Source organism: Colobus angolensis, unplaced genomic scaffold (genome assembly GCF_000951035.1).
Source record: "Colobus angolensis palliatus isolate OR3802 unplaced genomic scaffold, Cang.pa_1.0 Scaffold217, whole genome shotgun sequence".
NCBI lineage: Eukaryota > Metazoa > Chordata > Mammalia > Primates > Cercopithecidae > Colobus > Colobus angolensis.
The window spans coordinates 17322-39922 of NW_012115344.1; the positions used below are offsets into that span (position 1 = coordinate 17322).

Consider the following 22601-nt stretch of genomic DNA (forward strand, 5'->3'; position numbering starts at 1 on the left):
CTTGTAAATGTGCATCTATCCTTTACCTTACCATAGCTTTTACCCTAGGGATTTGGTACAGGTTATTTAAAAAAGGAAAATGCCGAGAGTGAAAATTGAGATAGAGGTAGGAGACTTCAAGCACAGTGGCCCAGCAGGTGTGTGTTCAGGGCAAGTGAAGGTTCCCCTACACTGGATTCAATGACTAAAGATTATGAAGATACCAAAAATGCAAGAAGTCACAGGAAATATTTTTCCTCAGTGGCAAAGATGACACAGTAGAATGGTTAGGAAGGATGGTTTATTGGCTTCAATTTCCCAGCTGATGTTCAACACTTTATTTAGTTCTCACTTGAATTTTAAATTTTTGCTTGAAAAATAATTTCCCATCAATTTCCATTTTTTTGGAAAGCCCCCATGTGCAATTTATTGAAAACATCTCTGAAGAGCAGAATTATGATATTTCCCAGCTGTTTCTCCAGATCATGTAGGGTAGAGGAGGCTGAAGACTGCTACAAGGGAAGGCATTTGTATTGCCTCAAAACGTCAGGACGGTACGAATACTGCAATAGGAAAGAAGAGACTTGTTAACATTTAGACAACCCACATGGTTCCATGTGAGAGTCCAAGGAGCATCTGAATTGTCTTAGTGAAAATCTGTCTGTGATCCCAGCTACCCTATTTCCATCCCCATACATTTGGTTCAAGTCAAAGGAAGTTCATCCATTTTGGTTTTCTTTTGTTTTTTTATTTTCATTTTTTTATTGTTTCTCCAATCTTAATCTCGCTCACAACATCCTGAATATGCCTGTCATTTAGACTTCAATTCTACATTAGCATCTTCAAAAAATCATTTTTACATGCCCACGTCCCTAGTGTAATAAGAAATATAAACAACACTGGATAATAACTTGCAGTAAGAATTTGTCACATTCTTTGTTCATTTTCTTAAACTTCAAACTAAACATCAACACTAGGAGGTAGGTTTCCATATTATTTCTGTTTTAGAGATTATAAAAACTGAGACTTAGAAAGATTTATAACTTGCTCTGGTAGCACATCTAGTATGGAGTGTTGGGATTCAAACCCAAATACAAATTTGCAAAAATCATAAGATGATGGATAACTTGCCTGAAAGAACTGATAATTTAACAAAGTTAAGACCATGCTGGAAATTTAAAAGATCTTTGATACAGAGATGTTTAAGCATTCTTAGAAGTAGAGAATAAAGTCGATTTGTATTAATTCTAAGATTCTTTATTCTTGTGAAGATTACAAATGGAACATTTACACTAGAACTAATGCCTCTTCTATAAACCAACTTCTCATGAGTAAATATTTTTAGAAAATGATGGTCTTTGTGACTCTTTAATAATTTTAATTTTTAACATATATGTATATGCATATATGAGAAAAATATATGCACATAATTCAGAGAATGCAAGACAGCAGGAAGAAGAAAGTAAAAGTAATCCATAATCCCCCAACCTAGAAATAATAATTCTCAATGTTTTCCTGAATTTCTATGAACTTTTTCTAGAAATATGTGCATGTTTTACTGTTTTTGATGAAAATTTGAGACATTGCATATACAGTACATACAATTTATATTCTTCATTAAATAAGCCTAAAATTAAATCATGAGAATTTCCCAGTGAAGTCATTTCTTTTTGGTGGTTTCATTCATTTCTAATAGATGACTGGAATTTATGAATTTATTTTCCTTGTGTTGAACTTTAGAATGTTTCTAAAGTTCTAACGAGTAAACATATATGTATGTTTGAATAGTTGATTATTTCTGTAGAATAGATTTCTAGAAATGGAATTGCTGGGGCAAATGATTCAGTTATTTTTTTAAGGGTTTCTGATGCATATTACCAAATTGCTTTTCCAGAAGTATGTATCAATTACTACTGAAAGTACATGAAAGCGCCCAACTTACCTTATTCTTACCAATATTCAATATTACAATTTTAAATCTTTGCTTATTGATAGGATTAATTATATTTACATATGCATATTACTATATGACATTCTCATAAAATGAATTTAGGCATGCTTCATGACTTCTTATGTTGTTCAACACTGTCCTCTGGTTTTGTTCATCTCTATATTTGCCATCATCTTTTCAATCTTATGATGATGATCCCAGTGATGATGTCAATGGTAATAATAATGACAATGATAACTAACCTTTGATGACTACTGTTTTCCATATGTACACGCACTCTTGAGGGGCAGTGCAGTTCAACAGAAAGCGAATAGATTTGCTAATAACAAGGTCTACTTTTGAATCCTGGCTCCCCTTACTACCACTTGATGATTTGGCAAAGTCATGTCTTCTCCATGTCTCAGTTTCTCTTCTCTAAGATAGTGAGATAGAGACTGACACTGAACATTGTTCGGGAATCACATGAGATAATGCAGGTAAGACATTTAGTAGAACAGCCGGTGCTCTGTGAGTGCTAGTTTCCTTCCTTCCTCAAGAATGTTGTCAGTTAAAGTATCTAGTATAATGATTGTGTGAATGCCAAAGAAACACTATTTAAAGTTGAAAATCTCAGGAAAATAAGTGTGGGATAGCAGAAAAATCTCAGACTCTGGACTAGAAGACAAAGGTTAGATATAACTGCGTGTTTCCAGTTGTGCCTCATGTAAATGCAGGTGACAAAATGCATTTTATTAGCTGGTTGTACCTGTTAAATATTAGAGATAGGAAATAGAATTGGCTGATTTTTCTAAGCTTCAGAGAATATGTACGACAAACATTTAAAATAGTGCTTAGTACTCTTTTATGCTAACTTTTATTGTTAAAAAATTTTCCTTAAACTATAAAAGAAAAAGAGAAAAACTAGTATTATCTACCTAGAAAACAATCCCAATGTAGTTTCACCTACTCCTGCAATGAAAATGTTGAGTTTGTCCTGAAAATTATTTAAATATCAGACACTTAGTGTCAGCTTTACATAGGTAGAAGGAAGAGGATTCAAAGTCACCATGTTATAATTATGGTTGTTTAATAGTTGTTTAAATAGACTTGTTTTTTGTGATTTTTTTTTTTTTTTTTGGCAAATGTGAGTGTTCTCTTTTAAGGAAGGCTGAGTGGCTCAGATCATTTAGATTTGCAGTAATCAACATAATTTGACTTCAGCAGAATAGGAAATGCAAAGCAACTGTTTTTAGCTTCTCACAGTATGATCCTACAAGCGCTCCATGCAAAGACTGAACAGGTAATGGAAAACCAAGAGACTATTTTTTCTCATCCTTCCACCCTTTTCATTCTCTGCTAGACAATCCCCTGTAGTAGAAAAAAAGGAAAACAGAAAACTAACTTAAAATCTACCTTTTCCCAGAGTGAAGCAGGTCAAAGCCTTCATTTATTTTTTCAAAAGGTAAAACATGGGTTATTAATGCATCCAATGAAAACTTCTTAGCCATAAAATCAGCCACAAGTTTTGGGATACCTTCTTTACTCTTAAAGCCTGAAAAGAAGACAGTATCATTGTTGGATTCGACCAGGATCAGTAGAAGAATTGAAGAGATTTTCCATATAAATGAAAGTTTAGAAAAGGTGCTGCATTCCAGACTGCTATAACTGAGGATAAGTAGAGATGGAATACTTCAATATGCTTTTACAGTGCCTTGACATAAAAAAAATCACAGTTAAACAAAGTTTCTTAGTTCTTTTGTATCTCACATAGAAATAATACTACAGATGTTTATGCCCAAAGTAGAGGAGCAAATTTATCAGTTCTCTAAATTTGGGTGTAGATATGAAATATTGTTGTAGATTTCCATGTTCTACTAAAAATGTCCATGCCTTACACAGTCACAAGTACAAAAACAGATGGAGATGAAAGATCCTGGGTTATGGTGACAACAGAAAAGTTTATATTGGGACCTTCTGTCTGCATTAGTTCCATATCTAGTTGATTTGGAGACTGTAGATAGAAAAGAAATTTTAATTTATTTTTGATTTGTTTTCAAAACCTCACCTTGTCAATTGTAGAAGTAGAGATATATTGATGTTAATGAGAATTTGGCACTTGAGCCCAACTACATACCACCATAAACAGCCCCCTTCCAGGTGCGTCCAGTCAGTAGCAGCATAGGGTTTATCGAGAGGTTCTGGGAATCAGGAGGTACCCCTACGATGACACTTGTGCCACATGCCTCATGACAACATAACAGGGAAGCCATCTGGAATAAAGTGAATATTTGGCATCTTTAACGTGGAGTCTCATAGTTCCTACTCATAATGCACAATATCATGTAATAGGCTTAACTGGATTGTGAGTGTGTAGAGGAAAGAGATCATGTCTTTTGCTCCTTCATTCCTCTTTTTTGCATAGGATAGTGCTTTGGATTTAGGAAATGCCCAGAAAGTGTTTTTTTTTTTTAATGAAAGGATGGATGAATAAATTGGAGTGCACTTAATTTTTCCTAATAAAGGAATAAGGAGGCAGGCATCATTATAAACATGCATAAAGCATAAAATTTCATCATCACGTAATTCTCAGGTGATCTGTGAGCTGGTTAATTCATTTTTCATTGATTTATTACATAGGTATTTTGAACCCAGTACTTTCAACCAGATATTTTGACAGTGAACAAGATAAACGATTATATCACTGCAATTTGTCTCTTGTCCACTTGACGGTCTCCCTCTTAAGTGGATTTCTATTCTACTGCCCATTTCTCAAATGGACATGTTTTAAATGTTGTTTTATTATCTCCCCAAATACATATTGGTTTTACATTAAAATACACTGATTATTTGGAAACCTCAAGAGACAGTACAGAAAATGTTTTCCAGTCAGCTTTTGGAACACGTTCTGTAGTTAGAAAATGGTTTAGGATCCCCATAGGTATATAATGATTAGTTCTTTGATTTTGGATTCTGACTGTTGGAAGACCACACATCCTCAGAACATGTGGCTGTCAGACATTTGGTATCTTGAGATAAGGTACACTCGAGTTCCACATGAGAAAATGGATGAAAATGTAGAAAAAGAGCATAAGGAGAAAAGCTGTAGCCCTGGAAAAAGTTGAATTCTTTTGACATTTTATTCCTCTGTGGCATCTGTTCCAGGCCAAGGCTGCCGAGAGCTTTGATCTTAGGGTGCCCCTCCCTGTAACCCACACTGCTGGACCTTCTAGAAAACCTCAGCAATGGAAATTTGTTGGTTTCTGGAGACTTTTTGAGTAGGATTCTAGAGAATGCTGGGTAGGTGAAATATAGGTAGAGATGTGTTTCCCATTGCAATTGATATTTGTAACTGTTTGGAAGAAATACCATGTAATAAGCCAAAGGTGATGCAAGCAGTGCAAGATTGGAAATAGTATTTCATATCAATAATGCCAACTGAGGCTGGGTGTGGTGGTTCGTGCCTATACTCTCAGCACTTTTGGAGGCTGAGGTAGAAGAATCGCTTGAATCCCAGGGGTTGAGGCTGCAGCAAGTTATAATTATGCCACTGCACTTCAGCCTAGGTGACAGAGTGAGACCCTGTCTCAAAAAAAAAAAAAAAAAAAAAAAAAGCTGATGTTTATTGGGAGCTTACCATATGACAGGCAGCACTGTGCTAAGTATATCACATGCGTTGTCTCATGTAATCTGTAAGCAATGCTATGAGATGCATAGCTTTTAAACTTTGTGGGTGGTAAAGTCTACTGACTTTTCTTTTTTTTTCTTTTTTCTTTCCTTTTTTTTTTTTTTTTTTTTTGAGATGTAGTTTCACTATGTCATCCAGCCTGGAGTGCAATGGCACGATCTTGGCTCACTGCAACCTCCGCCTCCTAGGTTCAAGAGATTGTCTTGCCTCAGCCTCCCGAGTAGCTGGGATTGCAGGTGTGTGCCACACCACCATACCTGGCTGATTTTTGTATGTTTAGTAGAGACTGTTGACTTTTCAAAGTATTCAGTCCAACTAGTATTGGGTACTAGCTATGTGCCAGGCACTGTCCAGTTTCTGTGATAAAATACAGTGATGTCTCAAAGCAGTCAATTTCCTTAGGGCATATTTTTGTTAATAAAACAGCAGTTGGCCTAAAATTGCTCATTTCTTTTGCTCAAATAGTAACATGTTTAAAATTTGGAATTTATTAAGAACATATGCAAAATTATTAAACCTTTTTTTAAGAATGTGGGAGAAAAATAAAACATTTCAATTTGAGAATAGAATTTGTATTATTTATGTTTACTTGAACTTACAGTTTTTAACTAAAAATTAATAAAGTAAATCTGTAATAGCTCAGTTAAGGAAAACAAGTCCTTTTCTTTTCCTCTAGAGGAAATATGACTTGAGACAGGTTTGCATAGTTGATGGAAGAAAAGATTTCTCATAACAAAAATTAAACAAGCCAGGTAACAGATGACGGGAAATTTCCATTCATCATTAAAAATATCCTTTATATATAAAACATATATTCTGCAGCCTAAATGCATCTTCCAGGTTGCAGAGGCAGAAATCTCAGGGCATGTCATGGTACATACCATGGTGTCAAGCCGACCGATGACTTCAAACGAAAAATCCACACCTCCATCAGTCATTTCCTTTAGCACCTCCTGAATGGGTTTCTTGTAGTCTTGAGGGTTGATGCATTCAGTGGCACCCAACTCTTTGGCCTTTGCAAATTTGTCCTTGTTGATGTCCACTGCAATGATTCTGGCTGCTCCAGCTGCTTTACAGCCCATAACAGCAGATAGGCCGACCCCTCCCAGGCCAAACACAGCACAGGTAGAGCCTGGGGTGACCTATATTTTCAGAAAATGCAAAAATGGATTCAGTAATGATTGTTAGAAAGTGCCTAAGCTTTATAAAGTGCCATGTCTATGTGTTTATGAAGAGCTATTTAGACTCTTCTGTCCAACCTTTTATTGAAACCTCTTCTGGCTTCAGTTGCTTTATTTTTAAATTCAAAAGGATGAACTAGTTGAGTGGTTCTCAAACTGCTGCATATTAGATTCATCTGGGGAGCTTTACAAACTCTCCCACCGTCCAGGTCACAGCCCATGTCAATTAAATGAGAATCTCTGCAGGTGGAACTCAGTCCCCAGGTGACTCCAATGGGAAAGTTAGGCTGGGAACCAGGGGACTGGATGATCTTTGAGATCCAGATGGCAGTGATTACAGTCTTGAAGGGACTCTCAATTGCTGAAATCCCATGATAGTCAGCTTCAATATCTCATACATACACCAAGGCAATATTTGGAAAATAAAATAAGTGGAAAAGGCTACTCCAAGAGACTGAAAAATATTCCACTTAAACCCTCAGTAATTAACGCCTTGGTTCATTTATGTTCAGTAGTTGTGACCAGTATATCCCTGCTTTAAAAATACACTAGTGAACAACACAGCAATGAAACGTTTGTCTATATGTCAATAATAAATACAATCTACTGTTATGAGTAGCCTCATCTTCTGTCTTGAATAGGCTCTCTTTGACCACCTGCTAAGACGGATGAGGCAAATGAACAAGGTACTAAGTGCTAAAGTCAGAAATTTGGAAAAGATGCCTTCTGAATTGTTTTTTTGGTTGGCTAGTGATTATTTATTAAACCTAGTCTCCCACAGTCAGTCTTCATTGTGGGTGACATGCTTTCCTGTCCCAAGTAATCTCATCCTTATATTCCCTTAAGGGTATCTATTCACTCATTCATTCACCAAGTGTTATTCATACTATGGGGACAACACCATTTTCTACCTTACTTAGAAAAATACAAGACTCGTGACTGTGATTTTAAAACACTGATAATTACGTATTGCGAGCTAAGATTCAGCAGGAGAATTGAAAAAGATATTTTAATCACAGCTCTCATATTAAAAAGATATTTTAGTCTCAGCACTGACACTTTGAGCAAATATCTTCATAACTCTGGACCTCGGTTGCATAAAATAAAGCATACTACTAGATTTTCAGCCTACTCAGATGAGGAGCCTTTAAAGAAGTTCTGCTTAAAATTTACCACTTCTGAAGTATATGTGTGTGTTCATGGCAGGGGAGTTAGTTTTAGCGTAATCCCATAATGAGTGAATTACGCATCACTGAAGCTTCATTACTTTCCGTGTAAGAATCCACAGAGTGGGTGAGCCGTGGTTTGGAAGTGCATCAGGTAAGGTTTTGGACTCTACTGTTGATCCTAATTCTGGGAGTAGAGGATCCACAGACTAGATGCTCCTCAAGGGCAAACGCTTATTTCATTTACTTTTGCTATGTCAGAAGCTAGCAGAAACTCTGGTGCCTGAGGCATGTATAGGTGCTCTCTAATTGTTGAATGAATTACTAAATGAGTTCTCAGGCCTAAAATTTCATGCTCCCATAAACAGCAAATTCAGAAGACAAATTATTGTAAATGACATCTTTACTCTTAACAACTTTTTATCAGCAATAAATTGGTGAAATTTCTAGCATGTGCTCTCAATTCCTTCTGGGCCGTTTTTCTACTCATAATCGACACTTCAAATCTACAGAAATAATCTATGATTCTTGCAAGAAATTGCTTCCTTTTTGGTTCCTGACAGTCTGCATGTAAGCAGTTTTCTCATCCATTGTCATTCCCACCTTGGCAACATTAACTGCAGACCCATAACCAGTCGAAAATCCACAGCCAATGAGGCAGACTTTCTCCAGGGGCGAGGCTGCATCAATTTTGGCCACTGCATTCTCATCCACCACCGTGTACTGGGAGAAGGTGCTGGTGCCAAGGAAGTGGTGAATGGGCTTCCCCCTGCAGGTGAACCTCCTGGTGCCATCCTGCAGGGTCCCCCGAGGATTGCTCAAACTGGGCAGTGCAATATACAGACACACAAAGGCATGAGACAGGAGCATAACTAATGTGCAAACTCAAAGTCTGTGCAAAGAGAGCATCAGAAACCTACTCATTTTTCAAACAGTAGTTGCCTTCTGGGCTTTTACAAACTCTGCATTTTCCACACTGAGGAGTAAAAAGCGGGATGACTTTATCACCTGGAGAAGAAAAAACAAGTTCTTCTTAAATTTCTATGCAGGAATTAATACCGCAAAAACTTAAAGCTCAGGTGTATTAATTAGAAGCATGTTTCTTTAACAGTCTTTAAGGAATAGAGTTTGATCATAACTATGTCATTTTTAATGCCTGCCACAGCATTGTTTTCAGTTTGGGTTTATAAGTGCCTGAGGATTCCTAAAGAGAAAACGCATATGTGGGAGACCCCACAAATTAAAAAATTGCTTCCTCTGTATTAATAGTTAACTTTTACGCAGTGTACTGATTTCTCCTGGAGGCTTTGCAAGTATCATTTTATTTAAAACTTAACTAATTAAATCTTAAATATTCTTACTACAAATATAAATTTTAGTTGAAAGTCATCTATTATAGGGCCCGTAGATATTGGGAAGATCTGGTATTTTGTAAAATATTGATTTACAATACATACGAGAATTTTGAATCAATTCTTGGCTTTTCAAAGTGACTGTGCTTATCTTTTTTATGAAATGAATGCTTTAAAAAATATCCTAGGTGTTTCTTTTTTTTTTTTCCAGAAAAACTAACAAAAATGGGACAAAGAAGAATTCCAGAAATTTCTCTGAAAGCTTCAGCCCTTCACAAGTTAGGCACTTTCTTTTAGGATAAGAATTGACTTACAAATATTTTTAGCTGATAATTTGTGAATTATCTACTTTTCCTGTTATGGTGGAGGGAGTAGGGGTAAAAAGTAAGGCTGTCATTTTGTTGTTAATTTATTTCTAGCTAAAGGAAATAGAGCTAAAACATAATTTGGACAGTTTATTTTATTATTTTCTGTTCACAGTTTAAATTGGTATTTGGTAAGGGTGCAGGGTGAATCTACAGGCTAAAGTGATTTTTAAGAATTAAACGTAATTTTTATTTTTAATCACCTATGCTATACATTTCACATGGTCAAGAAAAATGGTTGGTGCATTAACATTTTATAGGTAAAGTTTATGTGAAAATGATAGTATGGCAATGTCCTAGTTATTAACCCTTTGCTTCTAAAAGTATTTATATTAATACATAAGATTAGGGTAAAATAAATATTGAAGATAAAATAATTAGTAATCTGTAACCAGTTGCATTTAAGCATGGCTAAAGGTAATAAGGCAGACATTGCTGATGGTGGGACATTTCCTTCTATGTTTCTTTCATTTCCTTTCACCTAGCCTGTTTCATTGATTCCATGCTCAGGAAGAGAGACCATGTTGGAAGAGGAAACTGGTGAAGGAGCAGCATAGGTCACCTAAGAAAAGGTGTTTATTCAGCTGTAACCACGCAGCCTCCATTTTGTGAACTCAGCACAGAACAGTTTCTATATTTAAGTTTTTTCCCTCCTCCCATTTCTACTTCTGTCTGGGCCCTGACAGAAGACACTTCAGCAACACTAACATGAAGTTATTAGATTATGAATGCCAAGCTGGTAGGCACTGTGTCCCTTTTGATCCTCACGTATATCCAGGCTCTAATCTGGTGCCTGGCATCTAGCAGATGCTCAGTACATAATGGTTGAAGGGTAGAATACATGCGTGCCTGAAGACATACATGCTTGAGTCAGGCAGGCAGAGAGGGAAAGAGGAAACCCTGAAGTCCTGTCTGCGCGGTGACCTTCTGCAAGCCCTTTTGTCTCTCGTTGCCTCGGTTTCCTCATCCAGGCTGGGAAATCCTGGGATGATGAACCAAGCGTGTTTCCTGAGTGTGAATCCTGTACCTGGTTTGACTGTAGTCACCCCTTCTCCAACACTTTCCACGATGCCGGCTGCCTCATGGCCTAAAATCACAGGAAGTGGGGTCACCAGGTTGCCACTAACCACGTGGTCATCTGTGCGACAGATTCCTACAGCCACCATCTACAGAATAAAGAGAAGATGTTCAGATTCAGAAAAGATTGTAACTAGATAAATTTAACATACCCAAATTCCTGAAATTGTGCTTCTAAAATCTATTCAAAGGTTTTGCTAATACTCCCTACTATTCCTAAATATGAAAGATTCGGTTTATCCTCAAGGTTATTCAGTCTAAAACCCGACTCTACCTTCCCTTCTTGAATTAAACAATTCAGAATAATCTGAAATATTTAAGTCTTATACAAGAATGCACGCTTTAAAAAACAGAAGTAGAAATAGCAAAGTAACATATGGAAAATAATGTTAATTGATTTTGAAGTCTAGATAAATATCCTTTGGAATTTTTTTCTGTACAAACATATAAATTCTTTTGTATTTTACTGGAATTATACTGTATGTACTCTTTGATCACTTTTTAAACATTTAAAATTTAAATTTTACCTTTCCTTGACAACAAATGTAATTTTATTTTCTGGATGATCATGTAAGATATGCCCCTTGGCGGATTTTTTGATGTTTCCATTTTAATATTCTCTGAGTTTTTTAAATGTAAAATGAAATACAAATGGAAAAATACTTCACCTTAATGCGAACTTCATAAGCCTTAGGAGGTGCAACCTCCACATCCTCAATGGAAAAGGGTTTGTTTACTTCCCATAGCACAGCTGCTTTGCATTTGATGACCTAGAAAATCAAACAGAGAGATGGTGACAGTGTTTTCCCACTCTGGAAGTCAGAAATTGTGTCTTTTCATCTTTGTACATGTAATATTGGGTCCCATGTCTGGTACCTAACAAGAGCTCCATGGAAATGAAGTACTCTGGTTTATAAAGAGAATAAAAGTATCTTTTTAAAAAGCAATAACATAAGGAAAGATAAACAAAGTATAATAAGACATTGAGAAAAATGGAATATATTTATTTAGGCCATTCTTATGTTGTTGTATTTTTCTCTGAAGGTGTTTATTCCTGATATTTCCTAATGCTGTCCTGAAAATGCTTGTTTACCCACAACTATAGGCTGATACATGAAGTTAGAAGTCACCTTTATTTTGCTGACAGAGTCAGTGTCTGTCTACATAAAATAAACTGCTTTCTTGCTCAATTTTCTGCTTAGGCCAAAAGGATCTGACTCCATAAGAACAGTTCTACAGGTTTACCTTCCTACGTATGATGATATTTATTTCTCTCTCTATTTGCTTATTGTCCTCTTTTAATTTTCTCTCTCCACCACTTCTGTGTGCTACTTGTTTCCTACTCATTTGAAACTTAGCTTTTGCAGCCTGTTTTGTAATCTAATTTATGTGTAGAGACTCCTTCCAGCTTAGATTTGAGCCAAATATTATAGAGATTAGAGTTGGTGGTGTGTGTGTGTATGCGCGCACATGTGTATGTGTGTAGACTCAGACCCACACATGTATATTTTAAAACTGGAGAAACAGTGTGTTTGAATTTCTGTCTAGCAGAGCTTATCCATAGATGTTCTTAAAAATAAAGTGCAGCATATATTTCTAGTGCTTCGCAGTATACTGTAAAACCCATCTTTATTGTGGTAAAGCATGTATAGTTTGCAGAGCCCTTTCTAGAAAGAATCAACATAATTGCAAATATAATTAAAAAATTCAATTGAGATTTATTTTTCTGCCAATTCATTTTCATTATTTATTTGCCAAATTTTTCAACTTTGTAGGATGTTCAACATGGTCAATGCCAAAATAAATATCAGAATACTTAGACAGAAGGTACTAATAGTAGGAAGTTTCTTATTATTAGGTGCTTACGATGTGACAGGCACATTGTGGCCTGTGCTGGGTAAATTACATGCATTATTTTTATTTTTATTTTAAAATTTATCCATTGATTGGTTTTTAATTTCAATAGTTTTTGGGGTTCAGGTGGTTTTTGGTTACATGGATAAATTCCTTAGTGGTGATTTCTGAGATTTTGCATCCCTCACCCGAGCAGTGTAGACTGAACCCAATATGTAGTCTTTTATCTCTCATTCCCCCTACTGCCCTTTTCCCTCAGTCCCCAAAGTCCATTATATCATTCTTATCCTTTATGTCCTCACAGTTTAGCTACCACTTTTAAGTGAGAACACTGGATATTTGGTATTCCATTCCTGAGTTACTTCACTTAGAATAATGGCCTCCAGCTCCATCCAAGTTGCTGCAAAGGCCATTATTTCGTCTGTTTTACAGCTGAGTAGTATTCCGTGGTGTACATGTACCACCTTTTCTTTATCCACTTGTTAGTTGATGGGCATTTGGGTTGATTCCATATTTTTGCAATTGTCAATTGTGCTGCTATAAACAATGCGCATTATTTTTAAACCTGACAAGGCTGCTACCAGGACAGTACTATTGAATTATTGGCTTATTTTACAGCTGAAATAACTGAGGATCAAATGACTCAGTGATTGAATAATTTTCCCAGAGTCTGAAAGCCAGCTGTACAGAGAATAACAATTAATCTAGCCTCACATTTTCAGTACTCTGTGATGTTAAAAAGTTAGCAAAAAGTTAAATAGCAATAATAATAATAGTGGCTAATATTTATTTAAATATTAATATTTAATAGTGGCTAATATTTAATCATGTACCAAATATGATTCTAAGTGCTTTACAGTATTCATTTAATTCTCAAAATAACTTCATGAGATAGATGTTAGTATTGTCGCCATTTAGCATTTGAGGGAAATAAAATGCAGGATGGGTAAACACAAATGAAATGCTGTCAAAAGCTAAGTTATTGATGTTGCACCCAAGAGGGGAGGATTGTCTATTTCATCAGTTATTATTTTCATTAATATAGTTGGTTTATACTTTTGCTCTATGAACTCATTATTTTAAGTTGAGTTTGGTAAATTTGAATTTTCTTTTTTTTTAGTAATTTTCTATTAGGAATGTAAATATTAATTAGTAATAAATGGAAGTAAAGTGAGGTGGAATAAGAACAGTAACAATGGGCTATTGGTGATTTCCAACTGGTCTTATTGATATGAACCTGTTTGTCACACAACGTAGAGGGAAGCCTCAGAACCTTTAAACTGAATTATCATGGTGAGATATTCTACTGTGTGGTACACTCCTAACACAACAAACAACTGGCAATACTTGCACAGGTTTATGTAATTAAATAATTAAAAAATATCAATTGATTATATTGAATGACCACATGCACCTGTAAACACATTGAACAAATAAGCACAAATTTATAGAAGAAAAAAACAACTATCTGTATTCCTAGTGGTAAGTGATTCGAATTGTATTATTATTCAAATTGTATTATCAATTTTCTGTGAAACCATATTAACTTTTAAATGGGGAAGATACTGTTCCATAGGATTTTTGTGGAAATTCCCTGAATTGTATCATAATGGACCCCTTTTAATCAGAATTTGCATGTTGATGTCTTGCTTAACCTTGATGATTCTAATGCTGTGAGATCAAAGAGCATTTTGTAAGATATTTTATAGTAAGGTTGACGGATATTTCAGTCTTCTGAATCAAATTCCTCTCATCAAACTTCTATCAGACAACTTTCTTGTGTTCATAAAAATATGAATACAAATAATAACACATTTGAATTATGGTATCTTATTATAAAGATAACTTGTGATTAAAGACTTTTCTAACTTTAGATTTACAAATCAGTCATGATTAGTTTGGAATAAACTATCATATTTGCAAATTTATTTAATGTAGGAAATAAAGACTTAATAGATACAGGTTTTATACATTCCTGTTAACGATGTTTAAGAATAGCTTATTTCCACTGCAGTTCAGTATACATTACATATTGAGGTGTATATTGCATATCATATTTCAGTGTATCATTTCTAATTTAGATAATAATTTTAAATTATTCATCAAATACTGTATTCCTTTCTTTGTTATATTGATGAGAATATATTACCAAGAGTAATATATTTTTTGCTTACTTTTCCTGCTGTGCTCATGTTGTTTCTGTCTTCTCTGCAGACCAGGAGACTGGTGAGTCTTTGTGGATTTCTTCTCTGCTTGAGTGTATAAAGCAGATATATTACACAGAAGTTTATTTTGTTGCTTGTGTAACATCTGATTTCAATTCCACACGTGACCGATGTCTTTAAGCCACACCCATTGGATTATTCTCAGACTGTCAAAACAAAGAAAAGGGTACTGAACCAGCCGTCAAAATATTGACTTCCAAATTCCAGATATGATTTTGTTTTCATTAGGTTAAATATTAAGCTAAAGTGATAAATTGGAATCACTTTCTCTTTTCCTCACTCTCCCCCCAGCCTCTGGAATTCCTTGTTTCTCTTCTCTCACTCCCACATTGGTCCTTTTACCTTGTATTCCCTTTGTCTGCACTAAGCTGTAACTTTGAATCCACATGGGGCGGCTAGGAAGGAAGAGGAGTAAGGAAACAGGAGAAACGAAGTAGAGCAGAGAGAGCACCCTCGTTGTCTTTACAGCAGAGAATCAGACTCCCAGTCAGTCACAGCAAAGGGGATCACTGTGCCTGGCAATTCTGCTTGACTCAAAACTAGTAAGTATGGACTGAACCCCTCCCTGTGTCAGGCACTAAGTTGGGTCCAGTGGAGTAGCAGTGATGAATTCAAGACATGACCTCTGCCTGTGCCAAGAGACAGTATGGGGCAACGGTGATGGCATGGCTTTTGGGACCAGGCTAACCCTATTCCTTACTTGTTCTGTGTGCTTGGACTTATTATTTCACTGAATTTTTTTTTGCCTTAGTTTCCTTATCTATTAGATGAAGATGAATAATAGCATCATTTTAAAGGACTATTTAGTGAATAAAGGAAATAATCCACGTGAAACACTCATCATGGAGTTTGGCAGATAGGAGTACCCTCCAAAATGTTAGCTGCAATTATTGTTCATAAAAGGAAGTTCACGGTTTATGGGGAAAAGACACACAGGCAAGCAAGTCTACATATCAGCCTGGCTGGGAAGTGCCCTATCACAGGGATCAGTTAGTGCTTTGGAAACAGAGACAGAGGTGCTATTCAGAATGAAGGACTCGGGAGACATTGTAGAGGAACAGGCATTTGAGGTAGATTTTAAATAATTGTGAGAAATGGAGCAAAATCCTCACTGGATCATTTCCATTGCCCTTTGATCAGTGTAACAAGTATCCTCGTGACTTTCCAAGAATAGGAGTTTGATTTTTCTTTTATCCACACTTGGAGGCATCATAAAACTATACAGGCAACTATTTAATTAGATATAGACTGTCAATATGAACATGTTAGCATAAAGGACATATTTCTCTAAAATTGCCAAGGGAACACTTCAGTAAGCTTTAATTATGTAGGCACTGAGACTCACACCAAGACCGAGAAACATTCACCCAATAGAAAAGCAAAGGAGGTCCTATGATTTCAGTTGCTTCTCATTTGGAAAGGTATGAGGGAAAGGAGATAGCCTCAGATAACCTGGCTTTAGCCTTCTCATCCAACTATTTCTCCCCATTCTCCAATACAAGGCCTATGGTCTTTAGAAGCTTGTATCTCTGTGGTCCTCCAAAGAGAAATTCATTCCTCACTGAAGCTCTTGCTCATCATGCTCTTTCTCTTCTTTTCTGTCTCTTTGGCCCAGTCAAATCCTACCCAAACTTTGAGACCCACAACAAGGTCGCCCTTGTGGAGGTATATTAACTCCACCTCACAGTCGTGCTTCACTTCTCTCCATCCCTGTCATACTAGCATCCCTCCTGTGGTTTTAGGGTCTATTCCCTTTTGTTGCCGTTTATATTTAGTGTAGAGACAAGTCTCCTAAATTCTACTGGAAATTTCTAGTCAGGGATGTTTTTAAATTTCATTTAAATCTTCAACTGTACCTAGTTTCATGTGTAGAATGAATGTTTAATGAAAGATTGTTGAATTCTCGTGCTCCTTTATGTTAGGACAGGCACTGTTCTATGAGCAGTCCCATAATAGAGAAAATTCAGTGTCTCCTTTTTAAGGGATTACATATTAGCAGTGGGATTGGCTGTGTTCAGGTAGAGAAGATAGAGAACCCTCCTGTGAAGCAGGAAGTGGTCAGTGCCAGGAGAAAGTTAAACGTGGAATCAAAAGAGGAAGATCCTACTTCGTCTTTGCATTGTGCATTCTCAGCTCTTAACTCAATGAGTGGCACAGGGTTAGTGCTCAGATATTTGTTGACTAAATTAAATGAATGACATCTAATTTGAGAGTGAGGAAGCCTTGAAAGGGAGATATTAAGATTTAGTAAGAAAGATGAGTTGCAATTGAGAGGTATAGATCCAATTAACATATGGACAAATAATCTTGAAAACATTTTTCTCCCCTAGTACCCCCTTTTATACATTTTTCTGTTTAATCCTCTCTCACACCTATAGACAGAGCATTTCAAGGAATTATAGCCACTACCACTTTGTTTTCAAGGCCCTAATGAATTTGGAAATGTGATATCCACTTATAAGCTTCCATCGCTTCATGAACACATGGCTCCGTAAACTGCCAAAAGCACTTTGGGACAAACTCCATAGAGTCAGGAGATCTTTCTTGATACCATCTGGCAGCTACTCTGTGCTTACTCTTTGCCCCACCTTCTAAAAGTTTAAATGGCTGTGGGGGGAAGAGCAGTTGTCACATGATTGAGTGTCAGTGTTCTAGTATCAGAGGGCCATGGCAGGCCTGATGCAACATCTGGAATGTCCAAAGGTAACCCTGTCAATCTCTAGGGGTCACAGGACATCACTTTCCTCTACTTCTTTCTCTGTGTGTGTCTCTGTAAGCCAGCCCAATTCTATATTACATTTCCACCAAGTACTATATCCTAAAATCAGCTTATCCAGAGAGATGATATGCTTGGTTCAGTTTGGGTCAGCAATCCCGTGTGCTAGGCAGAATAATGGCCCTCAAAGATGTCCACTCCTAACCCCTGGAATCTAGGATTATGTTGCTTTACATGGAAAAAAAAATGGATTTTGTAGATGTGATTCAGTTAAAGGTCTTGAGATGGGAAGGTTAACTTGGATTATCCAGGTGAACCTAATCTAATCTTATGACTTCTTAAAATTGGAGAGCTTTTCCAGGTTGTGGTCAAAGAGGGAGATGTGTCTACCCACAGACCGTAGATGGCCATGTTTGCTACAGAGGTGTGTTAATTTTCTATTACTGATGTAACAAATTACCACAAGTGCTCTTGGAAGGTTAGTGGAAGGCAAGGACTGGCATTTCTAACATAATTATACAGGTAATGATGAGTAGTGCGAAGATGTGACTCCAAAGCCTCGAGAAGGACAGACTAGCATCTCTGTAAGAGATCCAACTGTCTCCTTTTCTCCATGGGCCAATAATTTACCTCAATCTAAGAAATAATATTGTAACTGGCAGAAAGTATCTTCCATACAAATTCTTCATTTTGGGGGTTAAATCATTTGGCAAAATGGGAAGACTAATATTATTGTAAAGATTGCTAGAAAAATTGTAACATTTCATGTATGTGCATAAATAACAGTCTTTAAAGTATTTTTGGGGATGAGGTGCAAAATTAAGAGTGGGAGAGGGACTTTAGTAGCAATAAATAGAACTTGAGAATGAAATAGTTATAGAAATAATCTGTAGAATATTACAATAAATAGAATAAATTTTAAGTTCCCAGAGGAATTTTTGAAAATACCCACATTCAAAGCCATGAATTCTTACTCAATTAGCATTTCATTTTGATTTTGGTACTGAAGCCAAAGATGTTGAGGGAGCTGAAATGTTTGCTGGATTGGCTGTGGCTGTGGAGCCTGGAATTCTGCCATGAAGAGCATGTGTGAGAGAGCAAAATGTTTGTGTACTTTCCTTATGTGAAGGAGTCGGGAAATAATCCAAGAAGCTCAATCCAAAAGCAAAGATGTTCCATCCAGTCTTCTCTGTGAGAGCCAAACTATAAACCATCTGAATGTTCCATGAATGATTTACTGATGTATTTTTAATGAGTTATTGATGCATTTTAAGTTATTCTGATGATGTGTTTGGAAGATGCTTAAAAGTGTATTTACTGAGATGATGTGGGAATATCACGTGTTTATTAAAACAATGCAAAGTAATACAACTGATATGGTTGTCACAATATAAAAATATCTAAAAGCTAAAGAGTTCTTTAATAGTGGAGAATTTTTTCCTTTTCAAAATTAAAAGTATATATATATTTTTAAAAAATACAACTGATTACTATCAACATCTAACATTCATGGAGTGCTGACCTTGCTCATTTCTGTGCACACATTGCCTCACTTATAGCAATGTTTAGCATTAACTTATCAGGTAGATACCGTTGCCATGCACATTTTACAGATGAAGACATTGAGGTTTAGAGAGATTGCATAGATTTCCTAATGTAACACAGCTAGTGGTAGAGCCAGGATCCCAGGAAGCCTAACTCCAGAGTTTAATAACCTAAATATCAATAAAATAGCTAATATCCTTGTCACTCTCAGTATGTGCCACTTACTGTTCTAAATGCTTTACAATTAACAGATCATGTAAACCTCACAATAACACTATGAGGCAGATTCTACTATTACCATTTTATACAAAATGATATAACACATTAAAAATATGTATTTTGTATGTCTTCATCAGCCTTAAAGGCACTTTTGAGTTTTTTAGCATATTTTTCCAGAACATGTCAATTTTATTTCCATTTAAATTGCTTGAGATATGTCATGATGACATAGTCCCTGGAAATTTTATTCCCAGCTGTGTATCTCCCTGGAGTCTTTGACTTACTCCCATGTTGGGAGGAGGTGGTTTGCATCTGGCCATGCCTGCCATCCTGGAGCCTCCCCACCCTCGTCCTGGAGAATCCCTTCCCTCTTCTCAGGGTGACAGCATCAGCTTCTCAGATACCACATCATTCTTTGAATTAATTTATCAGTTTGGGGGCACTTCATTAGTTACCTTCTGGAGGAAAAGGTACACCAAGGGGTGAATTTATTGAGATCTTTTGTTTCTATTGGATTTCTACTCTGCTGTGATGAGTTTTAATTCTCAAGAATTTTTTATGGCATCATATTCTTCTTTCCTGTGTATAATATCTTTTTACAAATATTATTAACAGCTTTTAGAAAGATTTTGTATTTTTTTATTTCATGGATTATTTCTTCCAACTTCTTTTTTCTTTGCTTTGTGTCTATCTTTCTTATTACAAAGCTAGAATCACTCCACATGTCTGATGATCTTGGTTGTCTTCTGTTGCAGGATGGGGCACTAATGAGCTATTGGGAAGCTCTGAACACATGGGTGGCATCTGTGTCATGTGAGATTTATTACAGAACTATCTGGTTGGCTTAATTGCTGGGAAATATAATGTCAGTAAGAGTAGGTATTTTCTCTTGGGCTGGTCAGATTTTTCAAAGGATGATTTTCAAAGTTTCCATATAGAAGAAACATGACCAGCTGCCAGCACTCTGGGGCCCAAGAGAGCAATTGAAAATTCAAATATAAGCCAGGTGGGAGAAAAAAGGCAAAATCCAGGACTACCCAGGTAACTCCAAAAGCTTGTTTGCATTAGTCTTGCAAGACTATAGCCAAAAATCTATTGGACCTTATAATAATCTCATCTTTAATAGCTCTAGAAGTTTTCTGTTTAGGCCTGTGAGAATTTTCTTATATCCAGACTTAAATGTCTGCCATTGATAATCTTAGTTTCCTGAATGATCCAGTAAGAAAACGTTTCTATGACTCTATTACTCCATGATGAGTAACATCTTCCTAAGGCTTTAGAAGTAGCTGAGAGTTTATATTATTTTGACAATTATTTGGTCAGACTTCCTTTTAGTAATAAAATTGCAGTTACAATACCTTTATTTTACAATTACATGTACATGTTGGCAGCTGGAATGTTTCTTTACAGTTTCTTTATAACTTAAAAAAGTAATAAAATTATAAATCTCATCCTAATTAGTAAAACCAAACAGTTATGGTTAAAAAGTTAACTTCAGTTTTTCAACTCTTTTCAGATCCTGGTTTCTGAGATGAACAGCCTGTTCTGTCCATTTCTGTATCTTTCTCCTTGTTCATACAAACCTATATATAATATTTACAAATTTTAATTTGTTCTGTCTTTCACAAAGATTGGATCATATAATACACATTACTGTGTACCTTGCTTTTTATACTTAGTGATGCATTATATTAATCCCTCTGGATTTTAAGATATAATTTTTTTTTTGAGACTAGGACTTGCTCTGTTGCCCAAGCTGGAGTGCAGCAGCGTGATCATGGCTCAATGCAACCTCTGCCTTCTGGGCTCCAGTCTTTGTCCCACCTCGGCCTCCCAAATAGCTGGGACTATAGTTGCATGCCACTCTGCCTGGCTAATTTTTGTGTTTTTTTTTGTAGAGACAGGTGCCAAGACCAGCTTGGTCAGGGAGACCCTAACCGAGCGGCACCAGAGGTATTAAACACACACACACACAAACATATAGAGGTATGGAGTGCGAAATCAAGAGTCTCACAGCCTCCAGAGCTGAGAGCCTCAAACAGAGATTTACCCACATATTTACTGACAGCAAGCCAGTGATAAGCATTGTTTCTATAGATTATAGACTAACTAAAAGTATTCCTTATGGGAAACAAAGGGATGGGCCAAAATAAAGGGATGGATTTGGCTAGTTATCTGTAGCAGGAGCACGTCCTTAAGGCACAGATTCCTCATGCTATTGTTTGTGGTTTAAGAACGCCTTTATAAGTGGTTTTCTGCCTTGGGTGGGTCGGGTGTTCCTTGCCTTCATTCCAGTGAACCCACAGCCTTCCAGCGTGGGTGTCATGGCCATCATGAACATGTCAGAGTGCTGCAGAGATTTTGTTTATGGCCAGTTTTGGGGCCAGTTTATGGCCAGATTTTGGGGGTCCTGTTCCCAACATGTCCCCCTTCTTTGATTTGCAAAGCGATAAAAGGAAAGGCAGCTTTGTCACGATGAGCTGCTTCTTGCAGGAGTCAGGATCTGCTTCTGCAGACTATACAACACAGATTAAAAACACAATCATCATTGAAATCACAGAGCTTCCAAGTGTTTTTATCCATTTTAAGGGGTTACTAGCTGCTAATCTTTGTTAAGGTACTTTAATAAAATAGTTACTTTAACATTTTCAGGGAACACCTAACTAGAGGTTATTTGTGTAATAATCATTTGGTTACAGAAATGAATAGTCAGGTGTCTAAGCATGTATTTATCAGATATAGACTTGCTCTCACTATACTTCAACATCTGAACAATTTTCTAATAATTCTGTCAAGATGACTTTCTTTCTAATCCCAGAGCAGCATGTATGATTTCTAAAGTAGCAAAAAGTTAATTCAGAGTTTTGTTTGTATGCTCTTTCTGGAGGTGCTAAGTAGTGTACCTCACGTAGTTATTAATTAAACCATCAACATAATCTTTTCTCCTTTTAAAGTTTGAAAAGTTTCTTTATTTTGACAAAACCTTTTGCTGCTAGCTAAAATGAGTGCAAACTATGTACATTCACTATGTATGTACTATGTATATTATGTATATTATGGAGGGGGTGATCAGCATGTATGGAAGTCCTTGATTCTAGAGTCAAAATTTGCTGCAAGTCACCCAGATCATGTGCACCACTTTAGGTTCACCAGGACGCAAGCCACTGTGGGGTTCCACTTTCATTTTGTGATTTTGACTTGCCTCTTTAGACCCACCAATGTCAATGTAACCAGGAGCCAGTGCATGGTGCAGAAGCCTCCCACGTGCCAGTCCCACCCCGTGGAGGACTGTGCCACTCTATGACAA

General features: G+C 36.4%; 1 protein-coding gene across 1 annotated transcript; it reads right to left on the minus strand.

Moving 5' to 3' along the window:
* Positions 1-260: 260 nt before the first annotated feature.
* Positions 261-14886, minus strand: LOC105512658 (alcohol dehydrogenase 1B). The gene is made up of 9 exons (XM_011943183.1): positions 14764-14886; positions 11404-11505; positions 10686-10824; positions 8862-8949; positions 8545-8764; positions 6476-6736; positions 4044-4179; positions 3323-3461; positions 261-542 (listed from the first exon to the last, which is right to left on the minus strand). Exons 1-9 carry the CDS (start codon positions 14779-14781, stop codon positions 518-520), a joined length of 1128 nt encoding a protein of 375 aa, XP_011798573.1. The 5' UTR covers positions 14782-14886; the 3' UTR covers positions 261-517.
* Between the last annotated feature and the right edge of the window lie 7715 nt (positions 14887-22601).